Source organism: Arvicanthis niloticus, chromosome 3 (assembly GCF_011762505.2).
Source record: "Arvicanthis niloticus isolate mArvNil1 chromosome 3, mArvNil1.pat.X, whole genome shotgun sequence".
NCBI lineage: Eukaryota > Metazoa > Chordata > Mammalia > Rodentia > Muridae > Arvicanthis > Arvicanthis niloticus.
The window spans coordinates 123,144,142-123,162,246 of NC_047660.1; the positions used below are offsets into that span (position 1 = coordinate 123,144,142).

General features: G+C 44.1%; 1 protein-coding gene across 15 annotated transcripts in view; it reads right to left on the reverse strand.

Moving 5' to 3' along the window:
* Positions 1-17,700, reverse strand: part of Kiaa2012 (KIAA2012 ortholog) — a 137,964-nt gene extending 120,264 nt beyond the window's left edge. For 6 of the 15 annotated variants that reach the window (XM_076931842.1, XM_076931844.1, XM_076931843.1 and 3 more), the window contains exons 1-2: positions 17,300-17,699; positions 14,834-15,097 (exon numbers count right to left, since the gene is read on the reverse strand). In XM_076931842.1, the coding sequence (XP_076787957.1) occupies positions 14,834-15,097; positions 17,300-17,383 (348 nt within the window). In that variant the 5' untranslated portion in view covers positions 17,384-17,699. Of the gene's footprint in view, positions 1-14,833; positions 15,098-17,299 lie in introns of all 15 variants that reach the window. The other 9 variants (XM_076931846.1, XM_076931850.1, XM_076931848.1 and 6 more) reach the window with 4 other exon arrangements.
* Between the last annotated feature and the right edge of the window lie 405 nt (positions 17,701-18,105).

Here is an 18,105-nt window from a genome sequence, read left to right on the forward strand (position 1 = left end):
AAAATAATCTCATCTGCTCAGGATATACCTAAGCCATTCCTTCCATCTACCCACCAGATAATCATAGTTTTGATTTCTAGTCCCATTTATAAAAATGGTTTTATACACACACACACACACACACACACACACACACACACACACACCATATGTTCATTGATGAATGTGACCCACAGTGTTCCACTGAGAATTGGAGTGAGGGAGACCATTTATTTACCGACTACTCCTTAGGTAAGCAGTCCCCACAGGGCCACAAAGCAGTCTGGGAAGAGAGGGCATCTTAGCCCATTTACTATTATTGTAACAGAATCTGAGCTTGGGTAGTTTATAAAGTATAGAGGTCTGGCCAGGTGATGGTGTACACACCTTTAATCCCAGCACTCTAGAGGCAAAGGCAGGAGGATTTCTGAGTTTGAGGCTAGTCTGGTCTACAGAGACAGTGCTATACAGAGAAACCCTGTTTTGAAGAACAAGCAAACAAACAATGCAACAAAAAGAACAGAGGTTTGTTTCCTGCAGGTCCTAGAGGTCCAAGGTAGAGGAGTTTTCATCTTGCGAGGCCTTCTTGCTCCCTCATCCTTGGCAGAAGGCATCCGCACTTGTTCCATTTGAGAGCTGGGGATGGGGACGGGGTAGGGGCTGAACTTACTCTTTTGTCTGAAGCTAACATTCTTGATAATTAATCCAGTCTCATTGATAAATCTATTAATCTATTTGTGACGGTGGAACCCCTGATGTTCAAATCATCACTCAAAGGTCCTACATCTGAGTACTGCATTTGAGGATTAAGGTCTCACGTGGGAACCTTGGTTATATTTAAACCACCACAGAGTGAGGCATGCTCAGCCGTTTGCCCCTGGAGTCAGACAGAACCCAGAGCTTTACATTTCTCATCACTGCAAGGCCTCCTGTTCTCCGAGAACATACAATCTCATCAATGGACCTGGACTTAGCTCCATGAGCCAGCTTGATAACAGAACAAAAGATGGTTTGAAGCAGGCGCTTCATCGCATGTCCTGGAGAGTAAGAACCGTGAGGCTGAAGTCCGACATGCTCATGCTTGTTAGGATTCAGTCAAACCCGACTCGATGGTTAACACAACGAGAAAGAAAGTACGTTAGCTCACATATCAAAAAGACAAGGTTTGAAGAGTAATGGGGCCGGCTAGATCAGAGGTGCAATGTCTCCTAAGTTCCACAGGCAGTGAGGCTCTTTGTACCTCTGAGAAGTCTTTCACGTCAGTCTTCCACACATGCTGAGCTTGTACAATGGACACAGGACACACGAAGCAGGTCCAGAATGCCCAGCAGAATTGGGCAGAAGCTTAATAGAAAGCCTGGGACAGTTTGTGCCCGTATTTATGGTCAAGGGTGTCAGTGTTCAAGGCTCATTCTGCCTCTGGTCTTTATGACCATGGGCAAGTCTTTGAGCCTTTCTGAACTTCTCCAAAGTAGGGCTAACAGCATGTTAGAAGGAGTGGGAAGTTCATGATATTCAGAATCACATGGCTAAGAGATTTAGATTTCATAGGTCCCAGAAAGGCAGTCTTTGGAAATCAGTAGCTAAGTGAACACACACTGCTCCACCACACTTCAGTCACCCAGGTTATATAACCTCATCAGCAAGAGGAACATAATTCCCGCCTTTTAGGGACCATGTCCATGCTGTAGATTGACCCTAGTGCCTCACACCCGCTAGGTAAGTGCTCTCCTACCAACCAATATCCCTAGCATTCCCCCTACCAAGCCCCTTCTTTTTGTCTTGAGGGATTTTATTCACGTGGTCCAGGCAGGCTTTGAATCTAGGATCTTCCTTTCCCAGGCTCCTGAGAATGCAATTTCTTTTCTTCTTCTTCTTTTTTAAAAAGATTTATTTTTTGTTTTATGTAAGTACACTGTCACTGTCTTCAGACACATCACAAGATGGCACTGGATCCTATTACAGATGGTTGTGAGCCACTACGTGGTAGCTGGGAATTGCACTCAGGACCTCTGGAAGAGCAGTCTTAACTGCTGAGCAATCTCTCCAGCCCCCTGAGAGTGTAATTTAAATCCTATGCTAGCAGGCTTGTGTGTGTGTGTGTGTGTGTGTGTGTATATGTGTGTGTGTGCATGTATGCATGTACATATGTGCATATCTGGGTGTGCATGCATATGTATGTGTGTATCTGTGTATGTATGTGTATGTATACATGTGTGTTTATGTGTGTGCATGTGTGTCTATGTACGTGCATATATGTGTATGTGTGTGCATGCATATGTGGCTGCGTATGTGGGTGCATGTGTGTCTATATATGTGAGCATGTATGTTTCTATATATGTGTGCATGTGTGTATTTGTGTCTGTATGTGCATGTGTATATATGCATGTGTGCATGTCCATGTGTTTCTGTGTATGCATATGTGCATATGTGTATGTGTGCAAATGTGTGTGTGCATGTGTGTGTGTCGGTGTATGTTTGTATATGTGTGTGTCTGATGTGTGTGTATGTGTTCATGTGTATGTGTGTGCATATGTCTGTATGTCTATATATGTGTTCTGTGTGTGTGCATGTGTGTATATGTGCCTGTATGTATGTGTATTTGTATGTATATGCATGTGCCTGTGTGTATTATGTGTGTGCATGTTTGTATGTGTGTGTGTTTTGTCCTCTGCTCCCACCATGCAGGTTCTGGAGGACTGAGCCCACTGGCTGAGACATTTTGCCAGTCCTCTCTTAGGGCTTTCTGGTGCTATGAATAAAATCGTGGAAGTGAGGGGTATCTTTCTAAGTCCAGCTCTGGAATTTTCTTCCTCTCACTCCTGGTTTTCAGCCTGCCAGCCTTGCCCCTGTGAACACAGTTCAGTTTTCCCAGCTTTGAGTGGGGATGAGGAGAGCACACCGAGCCAGCTGCTTTGAGATCCATGCCTGCGCATGTGTCCTTAGGCAAACTGATTACTTCCCAACTAATTTTGCTCAGCAGAAGGAGTAACGAGCTGAGGTATGTAATGTATTCTAGGCTTCTAGTAGGTGGTCAACAATATTAGCCTTGGTATTTTTTTATTATTATTATTATATTTTTTTGCCTCGCTCAGGGTATGGGGAACTATGTTAATTTGTGAAATACTTTTTGTTTCGGCTTCTTAAAAGACTCCCAATTCATTTTGTTGTTGTTAACCGAACCCCTTTCCCAGAATTTCTTACATTTTGAAGTGACCGCATGAGCCAGTTTGGGACCAAGAGATGGACTAGGAAGTTCTTCAGAGCTTCTGGAAAACCTTGTGCTGGAGACTGTTTTTGTTTTGAGCCAATGTGTGATTTCTAGCCTCATGGCACCGTTAGACGGGGGTGTCTAGGCGGATAGCAATCCCACTTCTCTGAAAACCTTTGCTTCAGCTGACTGTTCTCTGAGCATCCAAATATCAGCTCTTCTGAGACACGATAGCCTCTGCTAACACAGGGTAGTGACTGAGTCTGGATAAGACCCCCTGGCTGCCCTTGATAAGTATACTTCTTTTATGTTTCCTCGTTATGGTATTTCTAATGTATCAGTGGGAGCTTTGCTGGGCTGCTTGCTTAAGTTGCAAGGAGCTGCCAAGACAAGTCAGGGAAGGTCTTGTCTTGGAACTTGGACTCTTACATATTGTTTTGCTTAGCCTTTGAAAGCTGATCTTGGCCACTGTATTAGTTTCCTATGGCTGCTATAACAACTCACGCACAGCTAGTGACTCAGCTGACACTCAGCTAACAATGTATTATCTTACACTTCTAGCACTTAGAAGTTTGAAATGGGTTTCAATGAACTAACATGAAGGTGTGGCTGGGCCTGTGTATCTGGTGGGAATCCCAGGAAAGAACTAGTTCCCTGAAGCCTTTTTCAGCTTCTCTAAAGAGCCTTGTATTCCTGGCTTGTGTCCCCTTCCTCCAAGCCAGTAACATTGGACAGTGTGTGTGTGTGTGTGTGTGTGTGTGTTAAGAGAAGCCTGGAATATATATATATATATATATATATATATATATATATATATATATATATATATATGATGAAACCCTGTCTCAAAACACAACAAAACACAACACAACAAAACACAACGAAACACAACAGGGGTTAGGAGTGTGACCCAGTGGTAGAGTACTTGAGTACACACAAGACCTTGGGTTCGGTCCTCAGCAAAGGAACCAAATCAAATCAAATTTCATCCAATTAGCAGCCCCCATTCCATCTGCAACCCCAACCCCTCCCCTGTGTCATATAATGTAACATAGTAACAGTCTCTAGGGGTAAGAGAAAGGACATTCTGGGTTAGTATGTGTGTGCATGCTTTTTAGTTTCTCTTAGTCATTTCTTGAGTGACACCTGTGAAGGTAATTAATAAAGCCTCTTCATTGGATGAACAGGGGCAGAGGGAAGACCAGGAGCACTGGAGAGGCTGGTTAGGGCGAGAGCTATTTTCATGTTTCCAATATGCATAGTGTGAGTGGAAACAAGGCAAAACACAGAGGAACAAGTTAGAATAATTATCGCCGCTTAAAGGGTATCTTTATGTAATGACGGTAGAGAGACTGAAAGAAAACATATTAAAATACTCAAAGCAGCAATAGTACACTGCTGGGCACAGGAACACAACCATCCTTTTTTATAAAATCAAAGTCCTAGTAATATGGTTAGATTATATTTATAATAAAGTTTAAAAATCAACTAACTTTAGTGCATTTGCGTCCTCTCCTCCTCTTCTGTGTCTTCCTAGTTCTTTCTCTTTCCCAGTAGTGTTCTCCACCCAACCACCCACTCAGAGGTTACTTGAAAACAGAGAGGGAGACAGAAGGGAGCCGGGGAGGGAGTTTCTGGAAGAGGGAAATAAACACGACAGCAGGAGGCTGGCTGCGGTGGGTTCAGACTGCTCAGCCTGCCTTGGCTTTGCCAGTCAACCCTCTCCAGGCTTCTTGTGAGACGAGTAATTAGTATGCTCAGAGCAGCCTGTTAGCCACCCTCCACCTTTAATGAGAGGCTTGCTCTGACAGGCTGCCTTCTCCATGTCTACCAGGCCTATGAAGGGGGGGGGGGGGGAACACTGACTCCCAGGCCCCTGTGCTACCTTGCATCTGTGGTGCTGTCCACTCATCCCAGGACAGAAGGAGGTGGTGGTTAGGGCTTGTATATCTGCTCAGGATGGCAGGGCACCAGCATCCTCAGGAAGGTCAGAATGGCCTGCCCAGCCAGCTACCATACTGCAGAGAGCAGCCCAGCTTCTGTGTGCAGAAGTCCACAGAGGCTGGAGAGAGATGCTCAGAAATGCCAGGGCTGGTAGGCAAAGCCCCCCTCTTAGCTGATTCAGCCTTCATCACATTCTCCAGATCTAGTCTGCAGCCCAGTCCACACCTGGCTGATTCCCCTGAGTTCCCTCTGCTTGCTCTGGGCCCATGCTCACCTATGCCTGGGTTTCTACTTATTTTTACCACAAGACTTTATTTAAATTATTTTTCCTCCAGAAAGCTACTCTAGACTTTCCCAGTCAGAGGCAGTCATGGTAGGAAGACACCAAAAGCAGTGGAGACAACAAAGGCACAATTAGACAAGATTACTCCAGACTCAGAAAATCAACAGTGAAGAAGCCTGCAAAAAGGAGTGTTTTAAATAAAGTTTTTTCTTCTGGCAAAGGATAACTATTCAGAATATAGAAGGAATTAAAAAACATTAATAAAAAATCCAGTTGAAAAATGGGCAACATATGCAGGCACTTCTCAAAAGAAATTCAAACGGTCAAGAGACTTGTGAGTAAAATGCTTAATGCCACTCGCAGCAGAACTTCAATGGGAGACCATCTCACCCCAATTAGAAAAGCTGTTGTTACAAAGAGTAAGAAGAGCCAGGGAGAGAGTTCTGGGGGTAAAAGTGTTTGATGCTAAGCTTGAGGAGCTGAGTTCAGTCCTTGGGACCTACATGGTAACAGGAGGGAGGGAACCACCCCCAAAAGTTGTCTTCTGACCTATGCCTGCCCACACATGTGTACGTGTGTACACACACACACACACACACACAGAGAGAGAGAGAGAGAGAGAGAGAGAGAGAGAGAGAGAGAGAGAGAGAGAGAGAAATGTCATTTTTAAAAAGATAAGAAGTAGTGGCTAGGTATGTAGCTTAGTTACTAGGGTGCTTGCTAGCATGCCTGAGGTTCTATCTGCTATGCTGCAAACCAGTCAGTGTGTTTGCCTGAAAGCCTAGCACTCTAGAAATGGGAGCCAGAGGGTCAGGAGTTCAAGGTCCTTGTCAGCTACATGGTAAGCTTGAGACCAGATACAAGATCTGGTCTTTCAAAAGGACAAAAATGGCTGAATACCAAGTACTGGTGAGATGTGGAGCAAAAGCCACACTTAGCACTGTTGTTGGGAATGTAAACGAGCATGGCCACCGTGGAGAAGAAAATGGAGATTCCCCCTAAGCACTGAAAACTGATCCACCACATAATCTGCCAGTCAAACTCACTACTCTGCAGTAACTGAAGAAAAACACTGTAGCAGCATTCTCATGCTTATTTGGGCATCAATAGCTAAGACAGTATCTTCTAGATGCCCATTGGTGGATGGATAGGTAAGGAAGAGTCTTTCTACCATGTGTGTTGGGAGCACAGCATGAAGGTCCTCTTACCCATAGATCTCCAGGAAAACCAGGAATGTTAAGCATAGGAAGGAATGGATATAAAACCTGTTCTTTTGTCCAGAAAGCTGAGAATTGAAGGTGATTAAAAGCCTGGTGATCTGTGTTATCTGTTGGGCCAGGCCATATGGAGCACCTACAACCAAGATCAGAGATGACTAGTAATGTAAATGACTTCTATGGTATCTGTATGATGGAGACCAGGCCACATCCTTCCCTAGGCCCTTAGGGTACAGGTAGCCTATCTCTAGAACCCATCTTCTTAGAAGAAATGACATGGACCCTGAGTTGAGTTTCAATGTAATTATGCTTCTTGTGCACCTGGGATAGTATTGCACCAGGAAACTTTTTTTTCTAAAGTAACCGGGGTTAAATATTCTGACAATTAACTACCTGGCTTCAGACTCTCTAGAAGGTTCCTTCCAGGCTAAGGAAGTCAATTTGAACTGAGTTTTCATTCTTATCTCTTCCAGGTTTGTTTCCCTGCCTGACGTCTGCAGAGATCCCTCACATGTGCATTCTGTAAGAAGACCAGGATGCAGGGGAGTATAGGAGGTAGGAGTGTGTGTTGGGAGGGGGTAGGAAAGATATAGAAGGGGGGTAGGAAGGATACTGAAGGAGGGTAGGAAGGATACAGAAGGAGAAAGCTCCAGTGTTCTGCAGCACAGGTGGGGGTTGTGGGAGGGATGACTGCAGCTCACAAGAACCATCTATTTTATGAACAACTAGAAGGGAGAACCTTAAGGGCTCCAAATGCAAGGTGATGCTAAGCCAGGTTAAAATTCCGGTTACCTGATTTGCACACATATGTGCAAGCACATTTGTACTGAAAAACCACACCATACCTGTACAGTTGCTACGTTAGTGAAAACTCAGTGTATGCATGTACTTCTCTGTTTCTGGTTCTGGGTTCTGAAATGGACTAACTATGTTGCCCAGGCTACTGGATTTAAAAGATCTCTCAACTAACCGGGTATGTGGGAGTATAAATGCAGGCCACCGTACCGACTTAGAGGGTTAAGACAGGGGCTGGAGTGATGGCTCAGTGGTTAGGGACACTCTTAATAAACTTATAGTAATGATTAATTCTTAGAACTTCCAGAGGCTGCTCTTCCAGAAGACCCCATTCAGCTCCCAGAACCAACATGGCAGCTCACAACATCTGGAACAGTTTCAGAGGACACAATGCCCTCTTCTGACCTCAAGGGCTGTACACGCAGGTGGCACACAGACATACATGCCAGCAAAAATCCATAGTAATAAAATAACTGGAAAAATTACATAAAAAACGAGGTTCAGGCAACGTTTAAGGGAAGCTAAGGTAAAATGGTGATGCTGAGATGTTTCCGTTTGTTGGACCGGACACCAACTCTCCTGATCTGATCAGTGCCGTTTGTATGTTGAATTATCATGCTGAGCCCTACAAATACATACAATAAAAATGAAATAATAATACAGCAATCACAAAGCATCCCTCCCCCCAATTGTTCCACAGTGTCATACTCTAGCTCGTCTTGAAGACTGACAGTGTCAAGTGTCTCTGGCACAGAGATTAGCTTTCTTCACCAGCCTGTGCCTCCTGTCGGGTAGAGGCTGTGGCTCCCCATGACAATGCTAGCAATGAATATGCTCACTCAGGCACTGTTTGTTGGGTATCTGCCATGTGTTGGGCATTGTCCTGGGTGCTGCCTGGTTACTTCTTAGCTCAGCTGAATGGGGGAGACCCAATGTCTCCACAGCCCACTCCCCAAGCTCCATTGTAAGTGTGGAAGCAAATGTTAGTAATGGCGTGTACAACAGAACGTACTAAATGCCAAGTTTTGTATGCTTTAATGCAATAGAAAAATAGTATAAATCTTATGAAGTGAGAATTAAATAAGGCCACAAGGCAATTAGATTAATAGTAGGCTTAACAGTAAGTTCTAGGTGTTAGTCATCATTGAATTTTTCAGAATCAGGAAGATGGCTCAGCAGGGAAAGGTGTTAGTCAGCTGTGCATGCCAGATGACCTGAGATTGATCCCTGAAACCCAAATAAAAAATCTGGATGCCACCGGGCTATAGTGGCGCACGCCTTTAATTCCAGCACTTAGGAGGCAGAGGCAGTCAGATTTCTGAGTTCGAGGCCAGCCTGGACTACAGAGTGAGTTCCAGGACAGCCATGGCTATACAGAGAAACCCTTTAACAAAAAAAAAAAAAAAAAAAAAAAAAAAAACCAAAACAAACCAAAACAAAAAAACAACAGCAACAAAAGAAAAATTAAAATGAACAGACTCCACTAGCTCTACAAGGGATCTAATGGATAAAGCCTAGAAAAACAAGAGTCTACTGAACCATATACATTTATATGAACGTGTTTTCTGTAATCCAATTAGATTTCAGTGAAAATTTGATTCATTTTTCTTAGAACAGTAAATGGTTTGTGTAAGGAATGTGTTGGAAGACTCAGATCTCTCTCTCTCTCTCTCTCTCTCATCCTCTCCTCTCTTTGTCTACCTCTCTGTCTCTTTGCCCCCCACCCCCTTCCCCTCTGTCTCTGCTAGTGGAAATTAAGGTGCTATCTTAGTTATCACATACACAGGGCAAGTGCTCTTTCTCTGAGCTCCCCTGCTGTGCTTCTTACATATATTGCCAGAACTGGGGAGACACATTCTTCTGAGGCACGTAGTGGCTAGGAGTTGAACTGAGCTTTAGAACAAAATGTCTAAGCTCCAATTCCAGCTGCACAGCTTGGGTGTGTAATTTGGGGTAAATTACTTAATTTCAAGTCCCACTTCTTCCTCCTTCAAAGCAGAGGTAATGCTAGCACCCATATTATAGGATTGTTCAGATTAAGAGACACTACCCAGATAAAAATGTCTGGTACAGTTATTGTTCAGAAAACACTAGCATGCGCTGGGGAGACGGCTTAGCTGGTAAGTACTGGCCTTGCAAGGATGAGGAACTAAGTCAGGTGTATCAGCACATGCTGCCACATAATCCCAGCACTGAGGATCCTTGAGCTCACTGGCCACCAAGTCAAGTCAAATGGGTAAGCTCCAGGATTAGAGAAAGATCTTGTCTCAAAAATAAGAGACTCCCTCAGAGAGTGGCTGAGGGAGACACTTGACTTTGACTTCTGGCCTGACAATGAATTCATGTTCTGATGCTGTTTGGAGGCGGGGCCTCTGGAGATGATTAGGATTAAAGGAGGATGAGGACGCCTCCTCTACCCCCGTGGCATTAGTGGCTTTAGAAGAGGAGGAGGAGGAGGAAGAGGAGGAAGAAAATGAGGAAGAAGAAGAAGAGGAGGAGGAGGAATAAGAGGAAGGTGAGGAGGAGGAGAGAGAGGCCAGAGCTATTATGTGTGGTTTGGCTCTGAGAACATTTGTTTACCTCTGACTTGTTAGATGCAGTCATAAGCCTGTCACCAGATGTGGTATAGACACTAATGTCAGACACTTGAATGGTGGCGCACGCCTTTAATCTCAGCACTTAGGAGGCAGAGGCAGGCGGATTTCTGAGTTCGAGGCCAGCCTGGTCTACAGAGTGAGTTCCAGGATAGCCAGGGCTACACAGAGAAACCCTGTCTCAAAAAAAAAAAAAAAGGGGGGGGGGAAGACAGACACTTGAACCAATAAGCTGCCACCAGCCCTACTTTATAAATTACCCAGTGTGCTGTATTCAGTAACAACAGAAAATGTGCTAGCATTGGCATCTCAATTTATTTATTTATTTATTTATTTATCCATGTATGTATGTGGTATGTATGTTGTATGTATGTATGTTGTATGTATGTATGTATGTATGTATGTATGTATGTATTGGGTTTTGAGGCAGGATTTTTCAGTGTATAGCCTGTCTTGGAACTCATTCTATAGCCCAGGCTGGCCTCAAACTCAGAGATCCACCTACCTCTGCCTCCTGAGTGCTGGGATTTAAGGCATGCAACACCATGCCCAAAGAAAGAAGGCATTTAAAAAGTATCAATAGATTCACAAAAATTTGAAAACATAAAAGTAAGAAATAAGAAAACAATTTGAAAATTAATATATCTGATGATTTTAGAGACTCTTTAGAATTCTGTTGCGTTTCATGATCATAGCCATGATTTTCATTTAGTAACTGCCCCAAATTATAATTCCCTGGGTTTACAACCAAGTGATTTCTAAATATGGAGCTGCTGAGTGAATAGAAGTCCTCAGTGATGGTTTTAACTTTGAACCGAAACAAATCAAAAACCAAGAGAAGGTTCAGTAGTCTGCAGAGGTCTGAAAACTCTGAAGTCATCAGGAAACCTGCCAAGTGGACCCAGAGATGCCCTCAGATTAGCACACAACTGGAGGCAGTGTGCACATAATCTCTGACTCCTATCTCCCTGTGCCATGCTTTTTCTAAACAAGTGTTTGGAAGGGGGTTCTTGTTTATTTGGGTTCTAATTCTTGGCCCAGCCAGTACAGACAATCAGTCGGTGTCACTTCATTATTATAACGGTGAATCTTCCTCTCTGTTCTCATCTGAGCTCTTTAGCTTTCAGTGTCATCTTTTTTAGTGACCCAGAGGAAGACATCAGCGTGGCTAACGGTGGATTCAGTTTACAGCATAGTTTGCTGAGTAGGATTTCAACCACTGAGCTACGGTAAGCTACACCTCCAGCACAGTTCTCAGCTCCCCTCCACCTAAAACAGCTCCAGGATCATGGCAAATACTCAAGCATTTTCTATTTTTCTGACACAGAGTTTCTTTGTGTCAGCCTTGGCTGTCTGTCCTAGAACTAGCTCTATAGACCAAGCTGGTCTAGAATGGGGACTCAACAAGAGATCTGACTGCTTATGCCTCCAGAGTGCTGGGATTAAAAGGCATGTACCATCATCACCAGGCAATTTTTTTTTTAAATTTGTGTGTGTGGGTTTGTGTGTGTGAGTATGGGTGCCTGCAGAGGCCAAAGGAGGCCCCTCGAAGCCCTCGAGCTGGAATTAGAAGGCTGAGAGCTGCCTGAACTGCATGCTAAAAATAAAAGTCAGTCCTCTGGGAGAGCATCAAGTGCTCTTAATTGCTGAGCCAAACGTTACTAATTTTTTAAATATATATGGATACTATTTTGTAATCTCCTTATTTTATTCATCTATCTATCTATCTATCTATCTATCTATCTATCTATCTATCTACCTACCTACCTACCTACCTATCAAAACAGGGTTTCTCTGTGTAATCCTGGCTGTTCTAGAACTAGTTCTGTAGACCAAGCTAGCCTCTAACTCAGTAATCTGCCTGCCTTTGCCTCCTGAATGTTGACACTAAAGGTATGTGTCACCATGCCTGGCTGTAATCTACTTTTAAAAGGACATTGTGAATATTTTTCTCATGTAATTTGTGATTAATACATTGTTTCTTGCCTGCCCCAGAATCTGTACTATATAATTCATTTAATCAATTTTTGATTGTTGAGACATTTACAGTTTCCAGTGTTCTGTGAAGTGATGAATAACTCTATAGTAAACATTTGGGGCATAAATCTTGGGGTATATGTCTCCTTCGTTCCTGAGGGGCTTCTAAAAGTAGAATGCTGAGTCAAAGGGTATCAGTCCTGTATAAGCTTCTGCCAAGATGCCCCCCAGAAAGGTCATGTGGCTTTTCAGTTTGAATGACTGAGACTATTTCCCCATAGCCCTTTGAAGTGGGTGTTGGGCTCCTGGGCCTCTAGGGTCTATAGCTTTCCTTTCCAAAACTAGTATCTGCTGGAGTACTCATCTTCCTTAATCCCAGGTTCCTTGAATTGTTTCCCTTTTAAAATCCACAACACCATGTTTCCTAACCTTACATTTCCGCTTGTTACAGTTCCAAAGCCTTCTTTACACTGCTTCCCTTCCAGCCATCTGGAGTTGGACTGGGCCGCTGTCTCTCATAGGTTTGAGTTGTGACAAGAAGTCAGGTCCTAGAGGGTAAGAACACGGCTCCTCTGCAGAGCCCAAATCTCACCAAAGACAGAGACAGAGCTCTTTAGGAGAACAATCGATTTTATAAATTAGTAAATTCCCCATTTCCCTAAGAGAAAAAAGTAGCCATATTCAGGGGAAAGTTCTCTCTCTCTCTCTCTCTCTCTCTCTCTCTCTCTCTCTCTCTCTCTCTCTCTCAGACATGAGTTACTCTAGCCAGGGAAAACAAAAAACTATTTTAAGTATTTAAATACAGAAGGGTTCCAACAAGATGACTTGGTGGGTAGAGAGAGGTGCTTGCCACCAAGCCTGGTAACCTTTTCCTGACCTGAGTTTGATCCCTGGATCCACACAGTCGTTCCAGGAAATTGTCCTCCAACCTCCTCCACACTCATGACATGGTATGTATGCCCTCTCAAACAAGCAAACAAGCAAACATTAAACGCAGAAGGAATTTAGGTAAAATTAAGAAGTCAAATAGATATTGAAATATCGTTGAGATCTATAATCTTGGGGAGTTGATTCCACCCTATTCTAGAAGGACAAAGAGAAGAGCAGGGTCAAGGGTCACCGGGAAGGGTCTGGGACTGCTGTGGGCCTGTCTGCTAGGAGGTGGCCTACAGAAGTTGGACAGAAAGAAGGCAGAATGGAAGGGAGAACTCTTCTAGATTTTCCCTTCTTCTCCCTTCTGGTCTCTTCCCAATGTACCCTATTGCCAAAGAGCTCATTAACACAGATGCTTCTGGAATTATATGGAGTCTGTGGTCAACTGTATGAACAGAGCAGAGCAGGAGAAGGGTGTGGAAAACAAATGGGCCAGGCACAATGACTTCTAGAATCCTTCAAGTTCATAGACAGTGGGATATCCATGTTAGCTGTGGAGAGGTATGCAGGCCCAGGGTTGAATCCTGGCTCTGTCACTCCCTGACCTCAGGAAGTCACAACTTCTTTAAGCGTCAGTTTCTTTATCTGCAAGAGAGCCAGACTGGTGCCAAAGCAGGATGAGCAAGTGTTGGAAGCCAGCCTGGGCTACACAGTGAGACCCTGTCTTTAAAAGATGGATAGGTGGGGACAAGAAAGGTTGCTGAGAAAAACTGCATCTCATAGGAGCATGCTGGAGGGTCAAATTAAAGAATAGCTTAAAATAACTGTAAACATTTGACAGATTTTTTTCTCTTTCATTCAAGATTTTATTTATGATTTCATGGTAAAGGGCAGCAGTGGGGCATGGGTCAAGAGAACAGAAGAGGCATTCATTTGGCCTGTGGTAGTATATGTGACTAAGGTGCCTTATGATCAAAAGTGGGAGACAGACTAGGAGACACTGAGAGTATGCACATCTAGTTCAGACAGTGCTTGCCCCAGAGGAGATAGTATCCCATTGGATGCTCAAAGAGACCAACTTTCAAAAAATAATGGGATAGGAACGTTTGCAATGGAAGAAGCAGTGGTCTACTTCTGCTCAGGAAGTGAAAAAGTCTTTATGAGATGACATGTTGTTGTTTTGAAGGTTGGGTTGAGTTATCCAGAGGCATGCACAAAAGTATAGCTGAGAAAGGAGTTGTTGGGGTGATCTAGTCTGCTTTAGGAGGGGTCATGATGGGTCCATCACTGAGGTGGGATGAAGAAATGAGACATAGGGCTAGACATGAAAGAGAGAGCCAGTGTCTGAAGGGCCTGGTGTCAAAAGCTAAAGCTTCATTAGAACTGAGAGACTTTGAAACCAGGGAGTAACCCGCCATCTCTTATCTAGAATTTTACAGAATGACATATCTTCTCAGACTGTCTTAGCACGGATGCATGTGGTTATAGAAAGCAGAGGGCCATGAGCACATCTCAACACATTGGACAGTGTGAACCAGAAGAGAGCAGAGCTTCCCCTTAATAGTAAACACAGAATGGAAAAAGTAATTAACTTCTTCTGATGCCAAAAGGCTCAAGGTAAATATTTAAAACATTCTAGTTTCCACAAGCTAGGACCGTCAGAGAAGGATTGAGGATGTTTGTGGTTATAAGACAGGGTTTCGGGAGTCTGGTTACACTTTGAATGTGACAGGGATTTTGTGTCACTGTAACTGAAAGAGAAGTGTAACATGACAATTCCAGAGTCATCCTACTTTTGGAGCTTTCTCTGTATATGATCTGTGAGCCTCAAGATAGTTCTCGGCGTATAGGGCAGGCTGACAAAATGGAGGTCTGAGAGTTCCTTCTCTCCCAAGAAGTTACAGTCATGGCTGCAATTGCATTTGTGAACACACATCACCATCCTCTTTCCCAAACTTACCTTTCTCCTTCCATATGCCAAGATGGCTTCTTTGAGGTCTTGAAGTGTGTGCAATTCAAGGTCTGGCTTCTTCCTACCTCTTCTCCTTTCTCTGGGTGTCCATGATGACACAGCTAGCCCTTCTGAGTAGAGAATCAGTGCGCCCTTTCTTGTGCTGAAGGTCTTAGGAAGAAAGAGGCTCCAAGAGTGCTGGCCGGCACTGTTCCCATTCTGGGCTTTGTTGACAAGGATGTAGTCTTCTGGGGACTTCCAGTTTAAATAATCCTTTAATGAAAAGAAAAACTGACAATTCAGACACTGTGTGTGGTGGTTTGAATATGCTTGGCCCATGGGAAGTGGTTCTATTAAGAGGCATGACCTTGTTGGAGGAAGTTTATCACTGTGGGAGTGGGCTTTGAGGTCCTATGCTTAAGCCCTACCCAGTGCAAAAGAGAGCCTCCTTCTGGCTGCCTGCAAAAGACAGTCTCCTCCTGGCTGCCTTCAGGTCAAGATATAGAACTCTAGGCTCCTCCAGCACCATGTCTGCCTGCATGATGCCATGCTCCCACCATGATGATAATGGGCTGAATCACTGAAACTGTAAGCCAGCTCCAATGAAATGTTTTCATGATATCTCTTCACAGCAATGAAGCCTAACTAAGACACTGTGGAAGATCCTTCTGCAGCAAACACTGTTTATGCAAAGTTTCTGGGTTTCTAAATCCATTTACTTACATGTACATATGCATGCACATGTGCCATGTGCATGTGTAGAGGTCAGAGGACAATGTGTGGGCATCAGTTTTTGCCTTCAACTTTATGGGCTTGAGGGATCACACTCAGGTTGTCAGTGTGGGTAGCAAGTGCTTTCACTGAGCCATCTCTCTGCTCCCTCTCACCCCTTCTCCCGGGTGTTAATTTTTCTCTGAATGTTCAGGTGGAATTTTTGTTTTGTTTTGTTTGTTTGTTTTTTGAGGCAGGGTTTCTCTGTATAGCCCTGGCTGTCCTGGAACTCACTCTATAGACCAGGCTGGCCTCGAACTCAGAAATCCGCCTGCCTCTGCCTCCCAAGTGCTGGGATTAAAGGCGTGCGCCACCACCGCCCAGCTTCAGGTGGAATTTTGCTTTAACAATTGGGTTTTCTCTTGTTGGTGCAACAGGCCTTTAATCCCAGCAGAGACAGGTGGATCTTTGTGAATTTGAGGCCATCCAGGCATGTCTAAATTTCTATCCAAGACAGCCAGGGCAACAAAGAGAGATGCTGATTCACAAAACAAACCCCAAACACGCGCTTGGAGAAATGGCTCAGTGGTCCAGGGGACCTGGGTTCAGTTCCCAGCACCCACACTAGGCAGCTTACAACCATCTGTTACTCCAGATCCAGCGCAGCCAACACCTCTGGCCTCTTCAGGTACCTGAACTCATGTGCATATACCCACATGCAGATACACACACCTACAGTTAACTAAAGATAATAGAAATCTTAAATTCGTACACACACACACACACACCAACACAATAACAAAAAATTAGTAGAACCTAGCACACAAATTCATTTTATTCCATACACCTTTGAGAAGAGCCATATCTGTCCAGAGGCTTTGAGTAGAACACAGTATGTATGTAAGTATGTAAGCAAGGATTCAAAACTATCAAGGACAGTAATGACTTGGCAATTAGATTCAGACTGATAACCAATTTAAATATGAGAAGCCTATTCCAACCTGCTACCATTTCTGTTATGCATAGAGAAGAGATCTATACATCTTAGATTCTGTGTAACATTGCCTCATTTGACTGCTTAGGTGCCTATAAAATGGCTATGTATTTTGTAAGTGCATGCCCGTAGCCATTGAAGTCCTATGAAACTTTATATATCTTTTATCACAGTGAGGGCCAAAATAATATATCAAACTACCATGACATGGAAATCTCTGTTTGACCTGTGAATTTGCCAAGTTCCCCAGTGCCTCTGTTGTTCCTAGCAATCCTCAACAAATAAAACTCCAGCACAACAAGGGGATTTTGCCACCTCTTAAAAAAATCTTCTAAAATGAGATTTGTTTTGGCCTCCATTAACTATGAGTCCTGTGAGTTTGAATCCCACAACATTCCAAATAGCTTTGAAAGGCACAGACACTCGCAGCGTTTCAACCACTGTGCATGGCTCCTAAAAGCCAACAGCAGTCAGCTCTCCCTCTAAACACCAGGTGGGAATTCTGGTCTTAAACCAAATGTCCAGTCTCCAGACAATCCAGCTTCTTCAGGCTGGATCAGAGGCAGTGGGAAGCAGGTATGAGAAAGGCAGATCCTTCCATGGCAATTCTGGGAGTCAGGCGTACAAGGGAAGATTCTCCAGTGTCCAACCACTATCCTGGCTCCAACACTTCCCGAAACATAGCTAAAAAAAAAAAAAAAAAAAAAAAAAAGCAGAACATCCCCCTCATCTTCAAAATGTGCCCACCCCAGCCCAGCTCTAAGATTTACCTCTGGTTCAAAATAGACCTCCAGCTTCTGTTTGTTCTGGACCAACTTCCCATGTCCTCGGCTCAGGAGAGAGAGGGTGAACATGTTTCCTCTCTGACTACTCCCTCTTAAGGGCAGTTCATCTCAGTTTTGAAGGCTGAAAACTGGTCACACCTCAGGATTTCCAAAGCTCAACAGCAAACCCAAGGAGACTACGAACATTGGGCCCTTTATGAAATACATTTCCCCTTGTATAGCAGTCCAGCAACGGCTAGCCACACAGCCACGCAGTTTAGACAGAGTGCATCTTTGTGGAGAGAAAAACCAAAATGCAAGGCCCGGCTCCTCAGACAACAGCAGGCTGTGTACTCTCTGCTCCCTTGAGCCCTTGTTGTCCCTGAGACCTGGTTGCTCTGCTACAAATCTGGTTGCATCTACAAATCTGGCCCAAGGCAACATCCTTCCTATTGTGAGTGGAGGTTGTTTCCAGTTGCTAGGGCAGCATAGGGGAATGAAGTCCTTTAACCCAGGCAAGGCAGAGGCAGCCAAAGGCACTGGCTGGGGTGAGGACGGAGGTGGGGCTGCCTGCTGGATGTTGAAGGGACCAGGAGTCTCACATACCAAGTCTGAAGGGCAGAAGGTGGGGTGGGAGGCCATGTTGGAGTATTTTATTTAGCACATGAGCCTGCCACTATCAAATAACCATTAACAGACTTCAGGGAGTCCTCTAGGTCACCTAAAGTCATCTGTGACATTTCCCTTGGCTGTGTCCCAGGATCCCCTGAACTAGACAGAAAACCTCAATTTATTAATGGCTGCTTTGCATG